The sequence below is a fragment of the Thalassophryne amazonica genome, chromosome 12 (assembly GCF_902500255.1).
Source record: "Thalassophryne amazonica chromosome 12, fThaAma1.1, whole genome shotgun sequence".
Classification (NCBI taxonomy): Eukaryota; Metazoa; Chordata; class Actinopteri; order Batrachoidiformes; family Batrachoididae; genus Thalassophryne; species Thalassophryne amazonica.
Window position 1 is genome coordinate 90,886,902 of NC_047114.1, and position 20,005 is coordinate 90,906,906.

At 41.0% G+C, this 20,005-nt stretch overlaps 1 protein-coding gene across 1 annotated transcript; it reads left to right on the top strand.

Moving 5' to 3' along the window:
- Positions 1-67: 67 nt before the first annotated feature.
- On the top strand, positions 68-18,672 carry LOC117522137 (proteasome subunit alpha type-7). The gene is made up of 7 exons (XM_034183521.1): positions 68-289; positions 5,094-5,220; positions 9,418-9,542; positions 16,792-16,914; positions 17,035-17,154; positions 18,107-18,169; positions 18,243-18,672. The coding sequence occupies exons 1-7, from the start codon at positions 188-190 to the stop codon at positions 18,336-18,338; spliced, it is 756 nt and encodes a 251-aa protein (XP_034039412.1). The 5' UTR covers positions 68-187; the 3' UTR covers positions 18,339-18,672.
- Positions 18,673-20,005: the final 1,333 nt, after the last annotated feature.

Consider the following 20,005-nt stretch of genomic DNA (forward strand, 5'->3'; position numbering starts at 1 on the left):
CAGTTTTTTATGTTGATTTTAAATGTATTGTTCGTTTTCTTTGGTATTTCCCAGGTTAGAGGTAACGCGCATGCGCATTTGTGAAGACGGCAGCATCACAGTGCGGCTCTCTGCTAAGCAGCTAATCAGCTGAATCATTTAGTTTATTCCCTCTTTTTTCTTGTAATTGTGCGTGTCTTGTAGCGTAATGGCGGCAAGATACGACAGAGCGATTACTGTCTTTTCACCCGATGGTCATCTTTTTCAGGTAGAATATGCACAAGAAGCCGTAAAAAAAGGCTCTACAGCGGTAAGTGTTAAAACTAGTGTTAGCTACTTAGTCGAAACAGCTAACATGCTGTTGAGTTGAGCATGAGGAACTTTTCTTATTGTGTTTATAATCTGATATTGTCTAATGTAAAGTTCTTTCAAGCTTGCTGATCCTCTGGGTTTCAAATTCTTTATTATACTGTACAAAACGTAGTTGTTAGCATTAGCTTGCCTTTGTTGCTTTGTCACTCAGCAGTTTCGGTTTCATTGTGTTAACGACGTTATATACGTCGTAATATCATGTAAAATCCGTGGATTACTTTATCTCTAGTCACTGATTGTCTTGTAGAAAGTCAGTTACAATTTGTAGTAAATATCAGTGATACGTTTTTACTTATAATACAACCCCTGGCAAAAATTATGGAATCACCGGCCTCGGAGGATGTTCATTCAGTTGTTTAATTTTGTAGAAAAAAGCAGATCACAGAAATGACACAAAACTAAAGTCATTTCAAATGGCAACTTTCTGGTTTTAAGAAACACTATGAGATATCAAGAAAAAAAATTGGCAGTCAGTAACGGTTATTTTTTTAGACCAAGCAGAGGAAAAAAAAATGTGGAATCACTCAATTCTGAGGAAAAAATTATGGAATCATGAAAAACAAAAGAATGCTCCAACACATCACTAGTATTTTGTTGCACCACCTCTGGCTTTTATAACAGCTTGGAGTCTCTGAGGCATGGACGTAATGAGTGACAAACAGTACTCTTCATCAATCTGGCTCCAACTTTCTCTGATTGCTGTTGCCAGATCAGCTTTGCAGGTTGGAGCCTTGTCATGGACCATTTTCTTCAACTTCCACCAAAGATTTTCAATTGGATTAAGATCTGGACTATTTGCAGGCCATGACATTGACCCTATGTGTCTTTTGGCAAGGAATGTTTTCACACTTTTTGCTCTATGGCATGATCCTCTATTTCATCATCCCCAAACATCCTTTCAATTGATGGGATAAGAAAGGTGTCCAAAATATCAATGTAAACTTGTGCATTTATTGATGATGTAATGACAGCCATCTCCCCAGTGCCTTTACCTGACATGTAGCCCCATATCATCAATGACTCTGGAAATTTACATGTTCTCTTCAGGCAGTCATCTTTAGAAATCTCATTGGAACGGCACCAAACAAAAGTTCCAGCATCATCACCTTGCCCAATGCAGATTCGAGATTCATCACTGAATATGACTTTCATCCAGTCATCCACGATTGCTTTTCCTTAGCCCATTGTAACCTTGTTTTTTTCTGTTTAGGTGTTAATGATGGCTTTCGTTTAGCTTTTCTGTATGTAAATCCCATTTCCTTTAGGTGGTTTCTTACAGTTCGGTTACAGACGTTGACTCCAGTTTCCTCCCATTCGTTCCTCATTTGTTTTGTTGTGCATTTTCGATTTTTGAGACATATTGCTTGAAGTTTTCTGTCTTGACGCTTTGATGTCTTCCTTGATCTACCAGTATGTTTGCCTTTAACAACCTTCCCATGTTGTTTGTATTTGGTCCAGAGTTTAGACACAGCTGACTGTGAACAACCAACATCTTTTGCAACATTGCGTGATGATTTACCCATTTTTAAGAGTTTGATAATCCTCTCCTTTGTTTCAATTGACATCTCTCGTGTTGGAGCCATGATTCATGTCAGTCCACTTGGTGCAACAGCTATCCAAGGTGTGATCACTCCTTTTTAGATGCAGACTAAAGAGCAGATCTGATTTGATGCAGGTGTTAGTTTTGGGGATCAAAATTTACAGGGTGATTCCATAATTTATTCCTCAGAATTGAGTGAGTCCATATTTTTTCCCCTCTGCTTGGTCTAAAAAAGTAACCGTTACTGACTGCCACAATTTTTTATCTTGATTTCTTATAGTGTTTCTTAAAGCCAGAAAGTTGCCATTTGAAATGACTTTAGTTTTGTGTCATGTCTGTGATCTGCTTTTTTTCTACAAAATTAAACAACTGAATGAACATCCTCTGAGGCCAGTGATTCCATAATTTTTGCCAGGGGTTGTACATTTTATATTGTATGTTACATGGCTGTAACTACTGACTAGTTATTATTAATTGTTTAGCAGGAAAGCAATAGTGAAAATCTCCCCACAGGGTCACATCTTGGAACTGATTTTGTCCGAGACTCAAATGTTTTCATTTTACAATTATAAACAGGAATAAAGATTCTTTTAATCACCTTAACATCAAAAACAAGAAGAAAAGCATCAAACTTTCAAGCAAAAGTTTGGTATCATTTCAAGGTTTTTGGAACTTAAATCTTATTGACTTATATTCTCAAATTGAAAGCCACTTTGTTTCACAGGGTTTAGTCAAGTTGTCAGAAGTCATGTCATATTTAAATGTGCCATATTCTGAAAAGAGGGCAAGTCTGGTTTTACAGTGTTACTGTCTCATTGTATAGTAGGAGTCGTGGCCAAGTGGTTAATCAATCAATTCAATCAGTTTTTTTATATAGCGCCAAATCACAACAAACAGTTGCCCCAAGGCGCTTTATATTGTAAGGCAAGGCCATACAATAATTATGTAAAACCCCAACGGTCAAAACGACCCCCTGTGAGCAAGCACTTGGCTACAGTGGGAAGGAAAAACTCCCTTTTAACAGGAAGAAACCTCCAGCAGAACCAGGCTCAGGGAGGGGCAGTCTTCTGCTGGGACTGGTTGGGGCTGAGGGAGAGAACCAGGAAAAAGACATGCTGTGGAGGGGAGCAGAGATCGGTCACTAATGATTAAATGCAGAGTGGTGCATACAGAGCAAAAAGAGAAAGAAACAGTGCATCATGGGAACCCCCCAGCAGTCTATGTCTATAGCAGCAAACTAAGGGATGGTTCAGGGTCACCTGATCCAGCCCTAACTATAAGCTTTAGCAAAAAGGAAAGTTTTAAGCCTAATCTTAAAAGTAGAGAGGGTGTCTGTCTCCCTGATCTGAATTGGGAGCTGGTTCCACAGGAGAGGAGCCTGAAAGCTGAAGGCTCTGCCTCCCATTCTACTCTTACAAACCCTAGGAACTACAAGTAAGCCTGCAGTCTGAGAGCGAAGCGCTCTATTGGGGTGATATGGTACTACGAGGTCCCTAAGATAAGATGGGACCTGATTATTCAAAACCTTATAAGTAAGAAGAAGAATTTTAAATTCTATTCTAGAATTAACAGGAAGCCAATGAAGAGAGGCCAATATGGGTGAGATATGCTCTCTCCTTCTAGTCCCCGTCAGTACTCTAGCTGCAGCATTTTGAATTAACTGAAGGCTTTTTAGGGAACTTTTAGGACAACCTGATAATAATGAATTACAATAGTCCAGCCTAGAGGAAATAAATGCATGAATTAGTTTTTCAGCATCACTCTGAGACAAGACCTTTCTGATTTTAGAGATATTGCGTAAATGCAAAAAAGCAGTCCTACATATTTGTTTAATATGCGCTTTGAATGACATATCCTGATCAAAAATGACTCCAAGATTTCTCACAGTATTACTAGAGGTCAGGGTAATGCCATCCAGAGTAAGGATCTGGTTAGACACCATGTTTCTAAGATTTGTGGGGCCAAGTACAATAACTTCAGTTTTATCTGAGTTTAAAAGCAGGAAATTAGAGGTCATCCATGTCTTTATGTCTGTAAGACAATCCTGCAGTTTAGCTAATTGGTGTGTGTCCTCTGGCTTCATGGATAGATAAAGATGGGTATCATCTGCGTAACAATGAAAATTTAAGTAATACCGTCTAATAATACTGCCTAAGGGAAGCATGTATAAAGTGAATAAAATTGGTCCTAGCACAGAACCTTGTGGAACTCCATAATTAACTTTAGTCTGTGAAGAAGATTCCCCATTTACATGAACAAATTGTAATCTATTAGACAAATATGATTCAAACCACCGCAGCGCAGTGCCTTTAATACCTATGGCATGCTCTAATCTCTGTAATAAAATTTTATGGTCAACAGTATCAAAAGCAGCACTGAGGTCTAACAGAACAAGCACAGAGATGAGTCCACTGTCCGAGACCATAAGAAGATCATTTGTAACCTTCACTAATGCTGTTTCTGTACTATGATGAATTCTAAAACCTGACTGAAACTCTTCAAATAGACCATTCCTCTGCAGATGATCAGTTAGCTGTTTTACAACTACCCTTTCAAGAATTTTTGAGAGAAAAGGAAGGTTGGAGATTGGCCTATAATTAGCTAAGATAGCTGGGTCAAGTGATGGCTTTTTAAGTAATGGTTTAATTACTGCCACCTTAATGCACTTGGTTTCAGTGCGGAAGGTTCCCGGTTCGAATCCCACCCCTACCACATTTCTCCATGTAATGTGGAGTTGCGTCAGGAAGGGCATCCATTGTAAAATTTGTGCCAATTCAACATGCAGATCCACCTTGGATTTGCTGTGGCGACCCCGAGTACAAAACAAGGGAGCAGCCGAAGGGACTTACTTACTGTCTCGTTGTATTATATGTATGAATTTATTGCAAGTTATACTGTCTCTCTTATTAGATTGTTGCTTATTTTACTCTGATTCTTTTTTCTTTTGCATTACTGACTACAAGAGCTTTGCACAAAAGGCACCCTCACTGTCTATGCATGTACAAATGCAAGTAAAATCTCGTAATCTTAACTGATTGCCTGTTTTTGTAGCACATATTTGGGGAATAAATACAGCAAAATCCCTTTGGATGTAATAAGTTTGTAACTGATTGGTCATCAGTTAGCACCTTGAATTGAATCATGAGTTGGCAATCTACAGCAGGTTTCATTTGTGTGCTCACTGAGTCTGTTTTCTTTGCAGGTGGGAATCAGAGGGAAAGATATTGTTGTGCTTGGTGTTGAGAAGAAATCTGTAGCAAAGTTGCAGGAGGAAAGGACTGTCCGCAAGATTTGCGCCCTTGATGAGCATGTCTGCATGGCATTTGCAGGTATCTAAAAAACAAAAATGGATGTTCTTCACTGAGAAACAGATGGGTCTCTCCATATGAAATCAACTGATTTTCCTGATCCTGCATGAAGAAATATAACATATTAGCTTAATTTTAATAATTATTTAAAGTTTTCAGATCATTTATTGACGAAGATGGGCAGCATGGTGGGCAAGTGGTTAATGCACTTGCTTGCAAATCAAAAGGTTCCTGCTTCAAGACCGCCTGTCAGGAAGAGCATCCGTCATAAAACTTATGCCAAGTCAACATGCAGATCTGCTGTGGTGGCCCCAACCAAAAAGAACTTACTATTGATTTACCATGATTCATCAAGGGTTTTTCTAGAAAAAGTTAACAAGGGGGTGACACCAGATGCGAGGAAACGAGCGGGGGGGATAGTGCGATAGGGGGGCCTTTCTAGGGATGGGTATTGATAAAATTTTATCGATATCGATGCCATTATCGATTCTGCTTATCAATCCGATTCCTTATCGATTCTCTTATCGATACCTCGTGAATTTTGTACTAAAAGTAGGCTTTACAGGTTTTCTATGTATTTCATTGAGTCTTAAAGTAAATAAATATAAAATTGGTCACTGTATCCTTGATCTCTGGACATAAATAAAAATAAACAAAACGGTGTTTCGCTTTGAAGTTATTAATTCAGACTGAATTCTATCATTCTATCTTGACTCGTCAGAGAGCCACCCAAAATTTGGAGCTGTGTGAACAGAATGGAGGACGATTCTTGTTTCTTTCTCACAACAAGACAGGAGTCCCAGTTAGTAACTTTAATCTGCACAAAAGTGAATCACGAATCATAGTCAGGGGTGAAAGTGGTGAAAAACAAAAGTTGAAACCCAAAATTTGCCCCAACACCACCTGCACGAAAATGTTTCAATTCTAGAAGCTCTGAAATGCAATCTGGGACTATTCCAGAAGATAAACTGGAGTGAGTGCAGCATCCATTTAGTGAGGGGGGGAAAAAAAACATCTTTCCTTATTCAAATTCATTCCAGTAGTATTCTGCTCTTACTAGGATGCAGCAGTTTTCTGGTTTGGCAGATAGTTCTGGAGGAAATCACTGAAGAAATTAACAAACTGAAAATATGGTTTGACTGAAACAAACTGTCATTAAACTTAAATAAGAGGGATGAAATGGAGGTGTGAGAGTCACTAGGTGTTCACAGGAAACATTTATTTCTGTATTTATGTATGTATTTATGCTCATTGTTAGTTGCTATTATATATTTTCTGTTGTGTTTCTATTCAGGTTCTTTTTGTCTCTTTCTCTAAAATTGTATATAATAATCATTAGATTATTAATATATAAACAAAAAAAATTTAAGAAATATTACAATTTGAAAACAAATGCACCCGAACGTGATGACGACTGCAATTGCTTAATGCTAACTTTTAACATTGAAAATGCCATAGACATGCTAACGCGTTAGCATCGCTCCCGTTTTTAAGTTATAAAATACATCTATCAACTGTTTCAGAAGACCATAACAGGTCGGTTTAACATAGAAAAGGTAAATAATACTCACAGACGTATGCTCTTTAGGGTTTTAGTTGGGGAAAATTAAGCGAAAGAATAAACGAAGCATTGCTTCAATCTGCGAACCACTGCTTCGATTGGTTCAAGGTTCAAAGCAAAGCCGCGCTGCAGAAAAGTTGATGAAGGACCCGCTGCAGGGTCAGTAATCAATATAGAGAAATTATCATTTTCCTGACAAACACCCCCCAAAACAACGGCCACTATGAAGGACCGATAACAGAATCGTTAAGCACAAAGCTTATTTATATCGGTGGATCGAATCATTTCTTAACGATACCCGAAACGAACCGGTTCTCGATACCCATCCATCGGCCTTTCTGTGGTGCTTTTGAAAATTTAACATAAAAATGGGGCATTCTGAGGCTTTTTGAAGGACCGGTGTCTTAGACCGAATAGTCTGCCACTAAAAATCGGTCCGCCTTTTGCATCCTTGCATGTGTCATTTCGGACCACAGCAGCACGTCTGAGACCGAGTCTCTTCACCCAAAGCAATCAAATGGATTAATGGCATTATTAACCACCAGATGATAAAGGTAAAACCTCTTAAATCATTCTAAAGTCAGTTTAAAGCAAAATAAACAGACAGATCCTGTCTATTTAATGGCCATTACAGAAGAAGACACCCACTCCCACTTCTGGATGGAGCCGCACCTCGGACAGAGGGAAAAAAAACAGAATTAGGTGGCAGAAAGACTACAAATAAGGTATAATTTTGTCAGCAATTAAGTAACAAGAAATTCAGAAGAAATACTAAGGTGATCACCGGCCACTAGCCCTAAGCGGCACTAAAAGACTCAGACTTTAGATAAAGTTGAGGCTGCTACCTGCTCTGTTTACTAATAAAATGAGTCTTTAACTCTCTTGAGCATCTTGTGTTTGCAGAACAACCTGTAGCTATGACATGTCGACACTAATATCATTGAATTAACATCTTGAGAAAAAAAATCTGATATCAGGGATGTGAAAACTCGGATCCGAGGAATTCTGCGGATTTCATCATGGGGAGGGGGGTGTTAGTGCTGTATTCTGTAAAATGCCTATCGCAAAGTGTTCTTTTTTACAACATTATGCAAGTTTTATAAGTCTGCGGACACTGATCTTTGTGTTACAGATATAAATCTGTCCTTGGATCCGCAGAAGTCAGTGGAGAAAAATCCCTCTCGCAAAGCATGGCTGTTGCAACACTTATCATAAAGCGTGATTGGTCGGTTGCAATGACGATGTTCCAAGACGTTGTTCTTTCAGCTAAATGTATCATGTGGACATAGCATACTTTAAGCACTATCAAGTTTTTAAAAGAAGAATTTTGCTGCATGTCTGTGTCACGGAGTGATGTCGGAGAGAGGGAAGATGGTGAGAAACACTGGTTGAAAAAGTTTAATAAGGACAAGTATCCATGGAATTGGCGCTCATTCGTCATCATGAACACAGATAAAAGATCGGGAAAAGCTCACTGCATCTTCTTGTGCCCTCAAGAAACACGGTAATAATTTTTTTTATCTCTGGAAAATAAATATTGTGCTGTTCAAACTGGATTTCAGACAAAATTGTGTGACTTTTTTAATTAACGGAGACTTTCTTTCATTGGAAAAAAAGACATTGTGGCTTTGAGTGGATTTACAGGCATTTACACAAGGATATAATTGACTTTTTTACTATAAGGTATGTTATTGATATTTTACCATGATTTTCAAAATATTCTACAAGCTTTAGCTGTGGTTTTTGAAATGCTTTAAGTCTTTTCAGTCTTCATGAATTTCATGTAGTTTAATTGTTATGAGTTAATGCACAATTTGGTTTACATTTAAAACGAAAATCATTCCAGGTCCTACTTTCATGTCATATTCTGTTATTTCAACATTATCATTGACAGTTCAAATGAAAGTTTGAATCTAGGATCATTTAAATATGCACTTCTTTGAGATTTTTTTTCTTCCAGGAGATGCTGAAAATGTATCATTAGATACAAAATTAATTTGGTTTTGGGGCCCCGCGGGCCCTAGACTACGACTCCTGGGGGCTGCCCCCCCCTTAATTTTCATTTCACAGCCCTGTGATATTCTAAAGTCATGGTGAACCATAACAGTTGTTTTTAAATTGATGTAGAATGTACTATTGAATATCAGAAAATGTAAGATAATGTATTTTGGTGCAAAAAACACCCTTGTTATGAGTATTATATGAATGGAAACAAAATAAATGCAGTTACGGAAGAAAAAGATTTAGGCATTTTGTTTACCAATAAGTTGTCATCCTCCAAGTACATATACAAAGGTAATCTATGGAATCTTTCCTAGTGTTGTCCAAGAGTTATATTAGACCTCATTTGGAATATTGTGTGCAAATGTGGTCCCCCTTTTTACAGAGCAACAAAGACATGCTAAAAAAAAAAGTTCAACGCAGGGCAACAAAAATTTACGTTACATTACGTTATGTTATTGCAGCCTGATTCTCTTAAAGGTTTCTCCTGTTGCACTCTATTATTGGTCACCATGCTGGGTCAATAGCTGTGCCTTTATTTATTTATTTATTTATTGTATGCTGGCTTGTCCCTTCTCTATCTTTTGTATTGTGAAACTCCTAAATGTGTGTTGTCGGTGTTTTAATGTTTTTTGTTTGTTTTTTTTCCTCCTCAGGTCTGACAGCAGATGCCCGTATTGTGATAAACAGAGCTCGGGTTGAGTGCCAGAGCCACAGGCTAACTGTTGAGGACCCTGTCACAGTTGAATACATCACACGCTACATTGCTACTCTGAAACAGGTACTGTTTTTTCATTTGTGTATTTATGACTATTAACATACTCAAAGGAATCTGTAAAACCCTTTCAGACATGCACTTTGTGCATACGTTTGCTCCCCCATTGGTCTTATTTATGGAAACTCAGACACATTGGAAGAAAATATATGTGTGACTGTGCAGTGAGAAAATGATATATTTTTATTCTTATTTTAAGTGTTCAACATGTTTATTTCTTGATTTAAAAATCTTAATTCAGGAATCTTGTCAAGTGAAAGTATCTTGCTGGATGCACAGATGATTTCACTTTTGAGTACCTTTTCCCTCAGATTTAGGGTTTTTATCTTGTTTTTAGACACCCCCTTTTTTTTACAGTGTAGGTCAGATCTGGGGATATGCATTGGTACCACACATCACCACGTCCACCATGCTGTGGAACTGCTCCAAATGGCAACCACCCAGGGTCATAACTGGTCCATCCCCACCTTTCAAAAGTAGCCACCTCTCTGCTTTTTACAGTTATTTGGGTCCTCAGCACTTAGACACCTACATGCTAGATCATCTCCATAGAAACAGGCCACATGGCAAAAATGTTGTAGCTGATATTCCTTCTCAGTGCAAGCGATATTTCTCATCTTTGTAGCCTTAAGTAATTGTTCTTTTGACACAGTCATTCCAGTGGGACCCAAGGATTCTCCAAAGAGACTTATCAAATGCACCTGGTTGTCTAGGTCACTGGTTAGCAACCAAGTCTCAAGACTATACAGTAAGAATGGAATCATCAGGACCCTAAAAGCCAGGGCCTGTATCCACGAAACAACTCAAAGCCCTCTCAAAGAGCTCCTAACTGAACCTAAAATTTCATGGCAAGGAATCTTTGCCTAAGAGTGAGACAGCAGGTGTCTGAGAGCGAGTCTGAGCAAGAAGGGGACAGAAACTCCTATCTTTGTGAGGAGGCGGGGTTGACCCCGTTGCTAGGTATGATGCAGTCCTCTAAGAGCTGCAATTGGTTGTCACGGAAAGGGGAGGAGAAAAAAACAAAAAACAAATGCGCTCTGCCCTCCTAGTCATGAATGGACAGTGAACTCAACCGATTATATAACCTGAACTGCATTAAGCCGTGTAATCGTGAGGATAACTTAATGCCATGATGTTGAAACCCAGGAAAATTAAATGAACTGTTACACAGCTTGAAAATGTTTGAACATACCACATTCACATGACAAATATCTATATATTAAAAGCGTGCATGTGTGGGTTTATTTAGTACGTTCATTGTGAGTGCATAATACACTTGTAAATACATTAGAAATACATGCAGGACACAAGAAAGTGAACACACAAACACTTATTTGCATTGTGGTCCATTTAAGAATCAAATGACGAAATAGAATAATAAAAGAAATAACTTAATAGTACCAATAATAATAAAAATAATGATAGTATTAACAGTGTGTATATGATAACAAGAACCTTAACAATTATAAATACATTAAGACAGTACATTAACATAAACTAATTATGTAGATCAAGCAGATTGTCATTCTACATATGATGAATATCTCTGTCTTTTTATCTGCTTAAGTCACTCTTGGGCTTCTTAAAGTCCTCCTTCCTACTCTTACCAGTTTGGCACCTTAGGAGCTCTCTTAAGGCCTAAAGGCTCCCTGACACGTGCACAACTTTGATGCATGCAGTGTATCATGCAGGAGAGTAAACTTGTGGCACGTGCAATTGCGCAAAGAGAATTTTGAAATGTTAAAAAAATCTTTGATGCATAAATATCCTGTAACAGATGTGAAATGGTAGTGAACGTTGCGCGATCTACTCGCCAACATTACGTGCAGCTCATCGAGTTGAGTAAAGAAGAAGTGAACAGAGCGAGTGGTTGCGTCAGCGCACCGCATCGGCGCTTGTCTGAACGATTATAACGAGATGTTAAATCTGTCACAAACATACTTTTACAGCTGCACACAAGAAGGAAAGAAGGAAGAAAGAAGAAGGAAAAAAGCTGTTTTACCAAGCCATTACAATGGAAACATGACAAATAATTACCTTTTTAAACGGCTCCAAATGCTTTCTCCACCTCGTTCAGAGCGCATGCGAGAAAAGCAGCAGCTGGAGTGGTCCTCTGTGATTAGAGGAGTTATCAACAGCTAACTCAGACAGAAAATGATTAATCCGCTACAAAATAATTATTTTATATATGCAGCATCCAGTGCACAACGCAGTCAGTGGAACAAAGCACGGTGTCCAGCTAGGAGCACAGCGGGTGGGATCATCACGACGATGTGAGTGGATCAAAGTCGTGCAAGTGTCAGGGCACCTTAAGGTGCTTTGTGAACAACTTTCATCTTACCAAGGGAAAATTCTAAGAATTGTCTAAGAATTTGAGGAATTCTAAGCTTTTTCTTACAATAACATCACTAGGAGCTTTTTTTATTATTATTATTATTTTTGAGCCTTAGGCTGCTTTGTGGATATGGGCCCTGGACCTCTGGCCTCATACAAATGTATCTCCAGACACCTTATGATACCATAAGTTCTTCACAGGCATCTGTTGATCTCAAAGACTGAGGACCCAGAGACATGAACTGCATAGATAAGGGAACCACTCTTAAGTTCAACACTTTTACCGCAAGCAGATACACTTCTGATACAGATCTTTTGATACAGGACAATCGCAAACACCTACATGCCAACTAATTACTTAGCTTTTCGAGGGTAATCAGGGCATCCATTGATTCCACAAAGATCACAGCATCATACATAAAGTGAATGTGAATGTTTTCTCTCTGACAAGGGCACCCAAATTGCTGGACTCCACAGCCCTACCAACACCCAATCCACGTATGCATTGAACAGAGTAGGAACCAGAACATGTCCCTGATGAACTCCATCATTCATTGGGGAAAAATATCACAAAATTAATAGTTAACACAAAGTTCCAAGTAATTGTCAAAGCCGTTGAATTATCTGTTGCAAATGAGATGTTTGTGTTATGTGTCGACGCGGGTTGAGGAGCGGACCTGCGTCAGACGGAACCCAGCGCTACAAATAACCAGAAAAGCGGTTCCAAAAACAATATATTTATTTCACCCACTGGTGCATAAAAAGTGTAAAAACAGAAATAGCGTCCTTCTGGTGGAGTGAAGGCTGGCACGCTCTCCATCGCCCAAAAGGATCAAAGTCCGGCGCTCCTGGACCCACTACCACCGCCAAACACCCCCCAGGTGGACACGACAAACCGACTCTCGGCGAAGCATAGAAGAGGTGAGGTAAGTTAGCAGTTACAACTAATATCCTTCAAAAGACACACACTATCAGCAACACATACAGGTCTGTATTTTAAGCTTTATGCAAATAAGCAGCTTCTCACAACAGGTGGAGGACCACTTGTCCGCATGCCACAGCAGTGAGAAGCGAGCTGCACAATCCTCATCACAATTCAAGTTTACTGCGTAACAAAATACCAAGTTACTATCAACAATTAGTCAAACACTTAATCACCTTTGATGTGTGCTGACAGCATGTGTCCCTCACCCTTCCTTGCTTCACGGGCTCGATGTGTCAAACCCAGGCGCGGTCCTCAGCGTCTCACAAACGAACATCACAAGGTCGAGTTCCCGGCAGTTCTGCTTGAATCACACATGACTTAAATGCAGAACGCCATCCAATTATCTGCTTCAGCTGAAAGTCTTTAATGTTGCATGTGAGCACCATTCACAGGTGCTACACATGATGTTGATGAGGGTGAAGGATTCTTCAGCCAGCACCTTCTCCACAGACAAATCAGTTCTCATGCCACCTGGAGAGCAAAGAAAAGAAAAGAACACCAAAATATCCAGCCACACCCCCCAACACACAACAGTACCCCCCCTTTAACGGGAAGCCTCCCGGCGACCGAACAAACCAGGCCCGAGAAGGAGCACCTCCCTCCGGGGTCCTCATCAGGAAGCAGACAGCACCACGCTCCCAAGGTCCACCACAGACAGCAGGACAGGGCAACGCAGCTGGAAGGCCGGCTGGCATCAACAAAAGCCCCAAAACATTCCCCAGTACAGTCCAACACACAGGAAAAAACACAAAACCCACCCAAAACCTCCCCAGGGGACCGTCCCATCAAACCCCGGGAAGAAAAGAAAAACTCCCAAACACAAAAACCCAACACAGCCCCACAAACACAATACAAACATAAATGCATAAAAGAAAAATAACAAACAACCCCCCAAGAACGACCTGCAGAGCCCCCCCCCAGAAGGCCTTCACCGCCAGTTCCAGGAGGAACAGCCAGAACCAGAATCCCACAAAGGTCCCCAGGTATACATGGAGCAAACGGCGCCCCCCAGAGGACCGTACCATCAACCGCAGGAGGTACCCACCCCGGAACCCCAGACCCGGCCACACTTGGCTAGTTGGCCCCAAGCCAATTCCCCCCCAGAGGACTGTCCCATCAACCCTGGAGGTGGAACCCGGAAGGAAACAGAACAAAATCAAAATTCAACCCCCGGAGGACTACCAAAAACAACCCCGGGGGGATATAAAACGACCGTAAACCCTGTTACCCTCCCCGGCACCCCGAAAGACCCCAGGTCCCTCACAGAGCCCCTCGGCGGCTCAATTTTGGCGAACGGCTCAAAACATTAAGCCGGGGAAGGGAACAGGAAAAAACTAACCCAGCCCCAACCCCAAGGCGCAGCGGAGAACCGGAAATACGTCCGGTGCCCCAACTCGACCATACCCCAGCCTCTCGGGAGGGGTGGAACTACCGAAATGGCGAACGGCAACAGATCGGCCCACCCCTCCGACTGAGGTATGTCTCCGCTGCACCACACCCCGGCAACACCAATGACGGACGGTACAAAGGCTCACCGAGGCTGGAGTGGAACCGGGCCCTAACCAAACCAAGAAAAACGCCCCTAACACCCCCCCCCCCCCCAGGTGCAGAGGTCTTCTGAGAACGCTCAGCGTGACCAACCTGCACCACCCCACAACCCACAAGACAAACGGTCTTGGGGCAAGTGAGGTTGGGGTTAGGGATGTAGGGAAATAAAACACAACAAAATAAAACGACCCAACAACCCAAACAGAAAATACCTAAAAACACATAAAAATTAACAATTAAGTGAGCCCAGACGGGCTTCTATCTGCCTAATAATTCACTCCACCAGACACGCCTCTGACTCCCCAAACAAATTATAACCCCTATTTAAAGAAAACAAAACATTAACCCGTACTAGATTTTTTTTTTTTTTTTTTTTTTTTTTATGTGTTATTTTGCCTGTCCCAGAACACCTGGAGATACGTCACCATTATTTTTCTTGACGTTTATATGTCGGGGCAATACAGTAATCTCTGCTCGTCCGAACTGCATGGGCTCGTCAACAGGAGGAGCCAGTGGTCCCATCGGAGGAGCCTCAGTGGGGCGAAGAAGAGGCGGCCCAGATCTGTGTCGGGGAAAGCCCCGAGACGAAAAAACCCCGCTCTGATGGGCGTCCTCTCTCGCGTCCACGCTCCTTCATCCGATCATCTAGACGAATCACCAACGATATTAGCTCATCTAAATCGTTTGGCTCGTCACTGACTGCCAGCTCGTCTTTTAATGACTCATTTAACCCATCTACAAACACGCCTCGTAAAGCTGCGGCATTCCAACCTGACTGAGCAGAAAAAATCCGAAAGTCCACGGAATACTCCGCCGCACTCCGCCTTCCCTGTCTGAGATTCAGCAACCGTTGAGCAACGGTATTCGTTTTCACCGGATGGTCAAAAACCAGTCGGAATTCCCGGGAGAAAGCCTTAAAGGATCCTAACAATGGCGAGTTGTTACTCCACAACGCTGTGACCCAAACTAAGGCGTCACCTCGGAGCAAATTTGTCACATATGACACACGACTCCTATCAGAAGAGAAGGAAGCCGGTCGCTGAGCAAAAACCAGAGAACATTGCATCAAAAACGAAGCACAGGCTTCGACGTCTCCCGCATAAGGCTCCGGATGACAAATAATTGGTTCGGACGCCGAATCTCTGGGTGACAGAGTTATCTGCACCGGTATCGATGATGCCGCAGCTGGAGCAGCAGGAAGCGGAACAGCTTGTGCTGCGAGCTCCGTAACACGGGCGTCTGTTTGTTTAATTTGGTTTGCGAGATGCTGTAATTGCTCCCATATTTTCTCCAAGTGTTCTTGAACTTTTTCGGCAAAAGGAACCGCCTCTGCCGCTGGGTCCATTATGGAATGGACAGGAACCTACTGTTATGTGTCGACGCGGGTTGAGGAGCGGACCTGCGTCAGACGGAACCCAGCACTACAAATAACCAGAAAAGCGGTTCCAAAAACAATATATTTATTTCACCCACTGGTGCATAAAAAGTGTAAAAACAGAAATAGCGTCCTTCTGGTGGAGTGAAGGCTGGCACGCTCTCCAGCGCCCAAAAGGATCGAAGCCCGGTGCTCCTGGACCCACTACCACCGCCAAACACCCCTCAGGTGGACACAACAAACCGACTCTCTGCGAAGCATAGAAGAGGTGAGGTAAGTTAGCAGTTACAACTAATATCCTTCAAAAGACACACACTATCAGCAACACATACAGGTCTGTATTTTAAGCTTTATGCAAATAAGCAGCTTCTCACAACAGGTGGAGGACCACTTGTCCGCATGCCACAGCAGTGAGAAGCGAGCTGCACAATCCTCATCACAATTCAAGTTTACTGCGTAACAAAATACCAAGTTACTATCAACAATTAGTCAAACACTTAATTACCTTTGATGTGTGCTGACAGCATGTGTCCCTCACCCTTCCTTGCTTCACGGGCTCGATGTGTCAAACCCAGGCGCAGTCCTCAGCATCTCACAAACGAACATCACAAGGTCGAGTTCCCGGCAATTCTGCTTGAATCACACATGACTTAAATGCAGAACGCCATCCAATTATCTGCTTCAGCTGAAAGTCTTTAAGGTTGCATGTGAGCACCATTCACAGGTGCTACACATGATGTTGATGAGGGTGAAGGATTCTTCAGCCAGCACCTTCTCCACAGACAAATCAGTTCTCATGCCACCTGGAGAGCAAAGAAAAGAAAAGAACACCAAAATATCCAGCCACACCCCCCAACACACAACAGTTTGAAAATCAGGACTGAGTCAGTTAGTGTCCAGATGATGCTTGCATGTTAAAGGTATTTTAAACATTATATGTGTGCTTTTTAAAAAATTGTAAATGATTTAACAAGATTTAACATAATTTTGGTACATTTTTTGTTATATTGTAGCGATACACTCAAAGCAACGGGCGCAGGCCGTTTGGCATCTCTGCTTTAATTGTTGGTTTTGATTACGATGGGACTCCAAGGCTCTATCAGACTGACCCCTCAGGAACCTACCACGCCTGGAAGGTCAGTCAGTCTGTTCTTTGTTGTGTTCTGGTTTTAATGATATTAGCACACAAAGTATTTTGACAGTAGATGGTGATTAATAATACTGTGTATGTCATTTATGTTACAATGGTGATTCAGGCTAATGCAATCGGCCGAAGTGCAAAGACCGTGAGAGAGTTCCTGGAGAAGAACTACACAGACGAAGCCATTGCTGGAGACAACGAGGCAATAAAGTTGGCCATCAAAGCTCTGCTCGAGGTAACGTCAAGTTTAGAGTCTGCACCAAAAACAACAAAAAAGTACAAGATATTTTCAGTATAAAATGGACACTTAAATTTACACAATGTGATTTTCATCAGCTTGGAGAAGTGGTTAAAGGTGTGAGGAGTGGCTTTGAATGCAGGATCATAGGTTTGATCCCCAACTGGGCTGAAAATGTGAAGGAAACCTCACAAATGTCAGGAAAACTCCTGGAAATGCTCTGGAGATGTCCTGGAAAATTATTTCTTAAAAAGAGGGGGAACCCTGTCCTGCCATGTACACATTCATTTCCATTCAGTCCGCCCTGTGCCAATGACATATCACAGCTCAGTCCCACAGGCTACACAGGGAGCCATACCCCTTCATGGTGCTTGGTGCGTACGGGTCAGGATGTGGTTGGCTCTGGCAGTAACAGTACAGTAGAGCTTTCATGTATATGCAGATGTTTCAAAAAAAGACAGTGTATTCACAGCGCTTCACTTTTTCCTTTTTTTTTATGTTAGTCTTATTCCAAAATGAATGAAATATATTTTTCCCCTCAAAATTCTACACACAATACCCCATAATGACAGTGTGGAAAAAGTTTTTTGTTTTTTTTTTTAAGCTTTTTTGCAAATTTATATATAAAAAAACACTTGACCCTGGATTATCTACTCCTTTAAGCAACAGTTGGGTCATTGTGTTCCAAGATTCTTGAAATAGAGCAATATCTCCACCTGGTGGGCATTTACCAATAATGCAGGTACAATAGAATTTTGCCAAGACCTGCAATGGCAGATTGGTGATTAGCACTATTGCGTCACACCAAGAATGTTCTGGGATCGCTTCGCACTTGGTCCTTTCTGTTTGGGTCCTTATTGTGTGGGTTCTGTTTGGTCCTTATTACACACTGCAGAGGTTTTGAGTGTTGATTTATTTAGTTATTGATCACATATTTGTTGTGTTACAGGTTGTCCAATCGGGAGGAAAAAATATCGAACTTGCTGTGATCAGACGGGACCAGCCGCTAAAGGTAACCTTGCTGCAGATCTTTTATGGATGCGTGCGATGGCTGACACTGACTTTTCTTTTACGGCTTTTTGTAGATTTTGGAATCAAAAGAAATTGAGAGTCTGGTGGCTGAGATTGAGAAGGAAAAAGAAGAGGAGGCAGAGAAGAAAAAGCAGAAAAAAACCACCTGATGCTGCTCATCCACACGGTTTTTCTTTATTGCACTTGGAAGACATTTTTTGGGTTGCAGATTACTAAGTGACAGAGTTTTCAGATCGCCTACTTTATTTCATTGTAAAGACCTGGACCCTAACTTCAGATCTGTTTATTTACATTTGCCTGTGCTCACAGAGAATGTCCAGTCAAATCCTTCTAGGTGTTACCTGACGTGCTTGAGAACATGGATAGATCTCAGGTTAAGAGTTGAGGTCTTCAATGATGAGATGTTTTTGTATATCATTTACCAAACTGCTCTGATTGACACAAATCTCAAACGTTGAAATAAAGGTTTTTAACATTTTGAATCGTAATTGAAGAACGAGCTCAGTGTAAACTGATGTCTTCTCATTCTAAGAGGTCCATAAGGTGGTGAAGGTTTGTGATTCTTAATATTATTATTATTATTTTCCCCCAAGCATTCAACATGTGCTTTCATGTAAATTGTTGACCTTTTTACTCAAGGGGTTTAATGACAATATAACCATTAGGAATTCCCTTGAAATTGGACAAACTAAACACAATGATTGCAGTGAAGACAAATCATCACTTTTGCAGCCAGTTTGCGTTTGATGAGTTGGTGGATGGATGCATGAGTTCTCAAAACTGATCGTGCAAGAAGGAAAGTAGTGGTGGAAGTCACCAAGGACAGCTGTGACAATCCAGAAAGGCGTTTATAGGCTTGTGCAGATGCAGTTATGCAGCTTCTGACTGGTGCATCCCCAGCCAGCTTCATGGTGGATTGCAACAGAGATTTTGTCAAAAACACATCAGATCTAGGCGACAGCCTCTATGTGTCTTATGTCAGGTTGTGGCTGAAATTTTCACATCTTTTTAAGAAAAGCCATCTCTCATTCCACCATGAAGCTGTATAACGGGGGGATACAACAGACGAAAGCTACATGACGCACTGTTTCTCAAGTAACCTACAGCAGCTTTAAAGTTGTCTTGGTGGCTTCCCTCACTAGTCAGCCTTTTGCATGTTCACATACTTTTTGAGAATTGCCTATTCAGACAGATTTGCCGTCCAGTACTGTACCATTTGTATTTCATATTTACTGATTTAAATGAACTTAAACATATTCATTGATTTGGAAATGTTCATGTATCCATCCCCTGATGTGTTTGAAGAAAACTTGCTGTAAAAGTGATAATTACGTTCAGTTTGTCCCATTATTTAAGGTACCTGCAAACCGAGGGACTGTGTGTAAAAATAGGTTTAATTCCTAAATGGTTATTGTGATGTTTTCTGTTTAAACCTCTTAAATTAAAGCTGAAATTTGGCACTACAAGAACATCTTGTTTCACTTCAAGTTCATTGCGGTGGTTCACAAAGATAAAATTACAAAATAATAAATAAAAAAAGGCTACTTTCCAAATATGAGCCTAAGCATATTTACAAAAGTATATTTGATTCATTTCCACCTGGACAGGAAATAGGAACATTAAATCATTTTTACAGTGAAGGATACCTTCAAAACGTGGGGTTAAAAGGAGAAAAAAAATATGGATTTTTTTTTTTTGTGGTGTGGGGTGTGGAGGCTTATTGATTATCTTCCTGCAAAGGAAGCACAGCGATAAAGATAACTACAGTTTCAAACTCCACCGGCGGCACTGTAGCGTGAGGCTATAAAACGCAGTG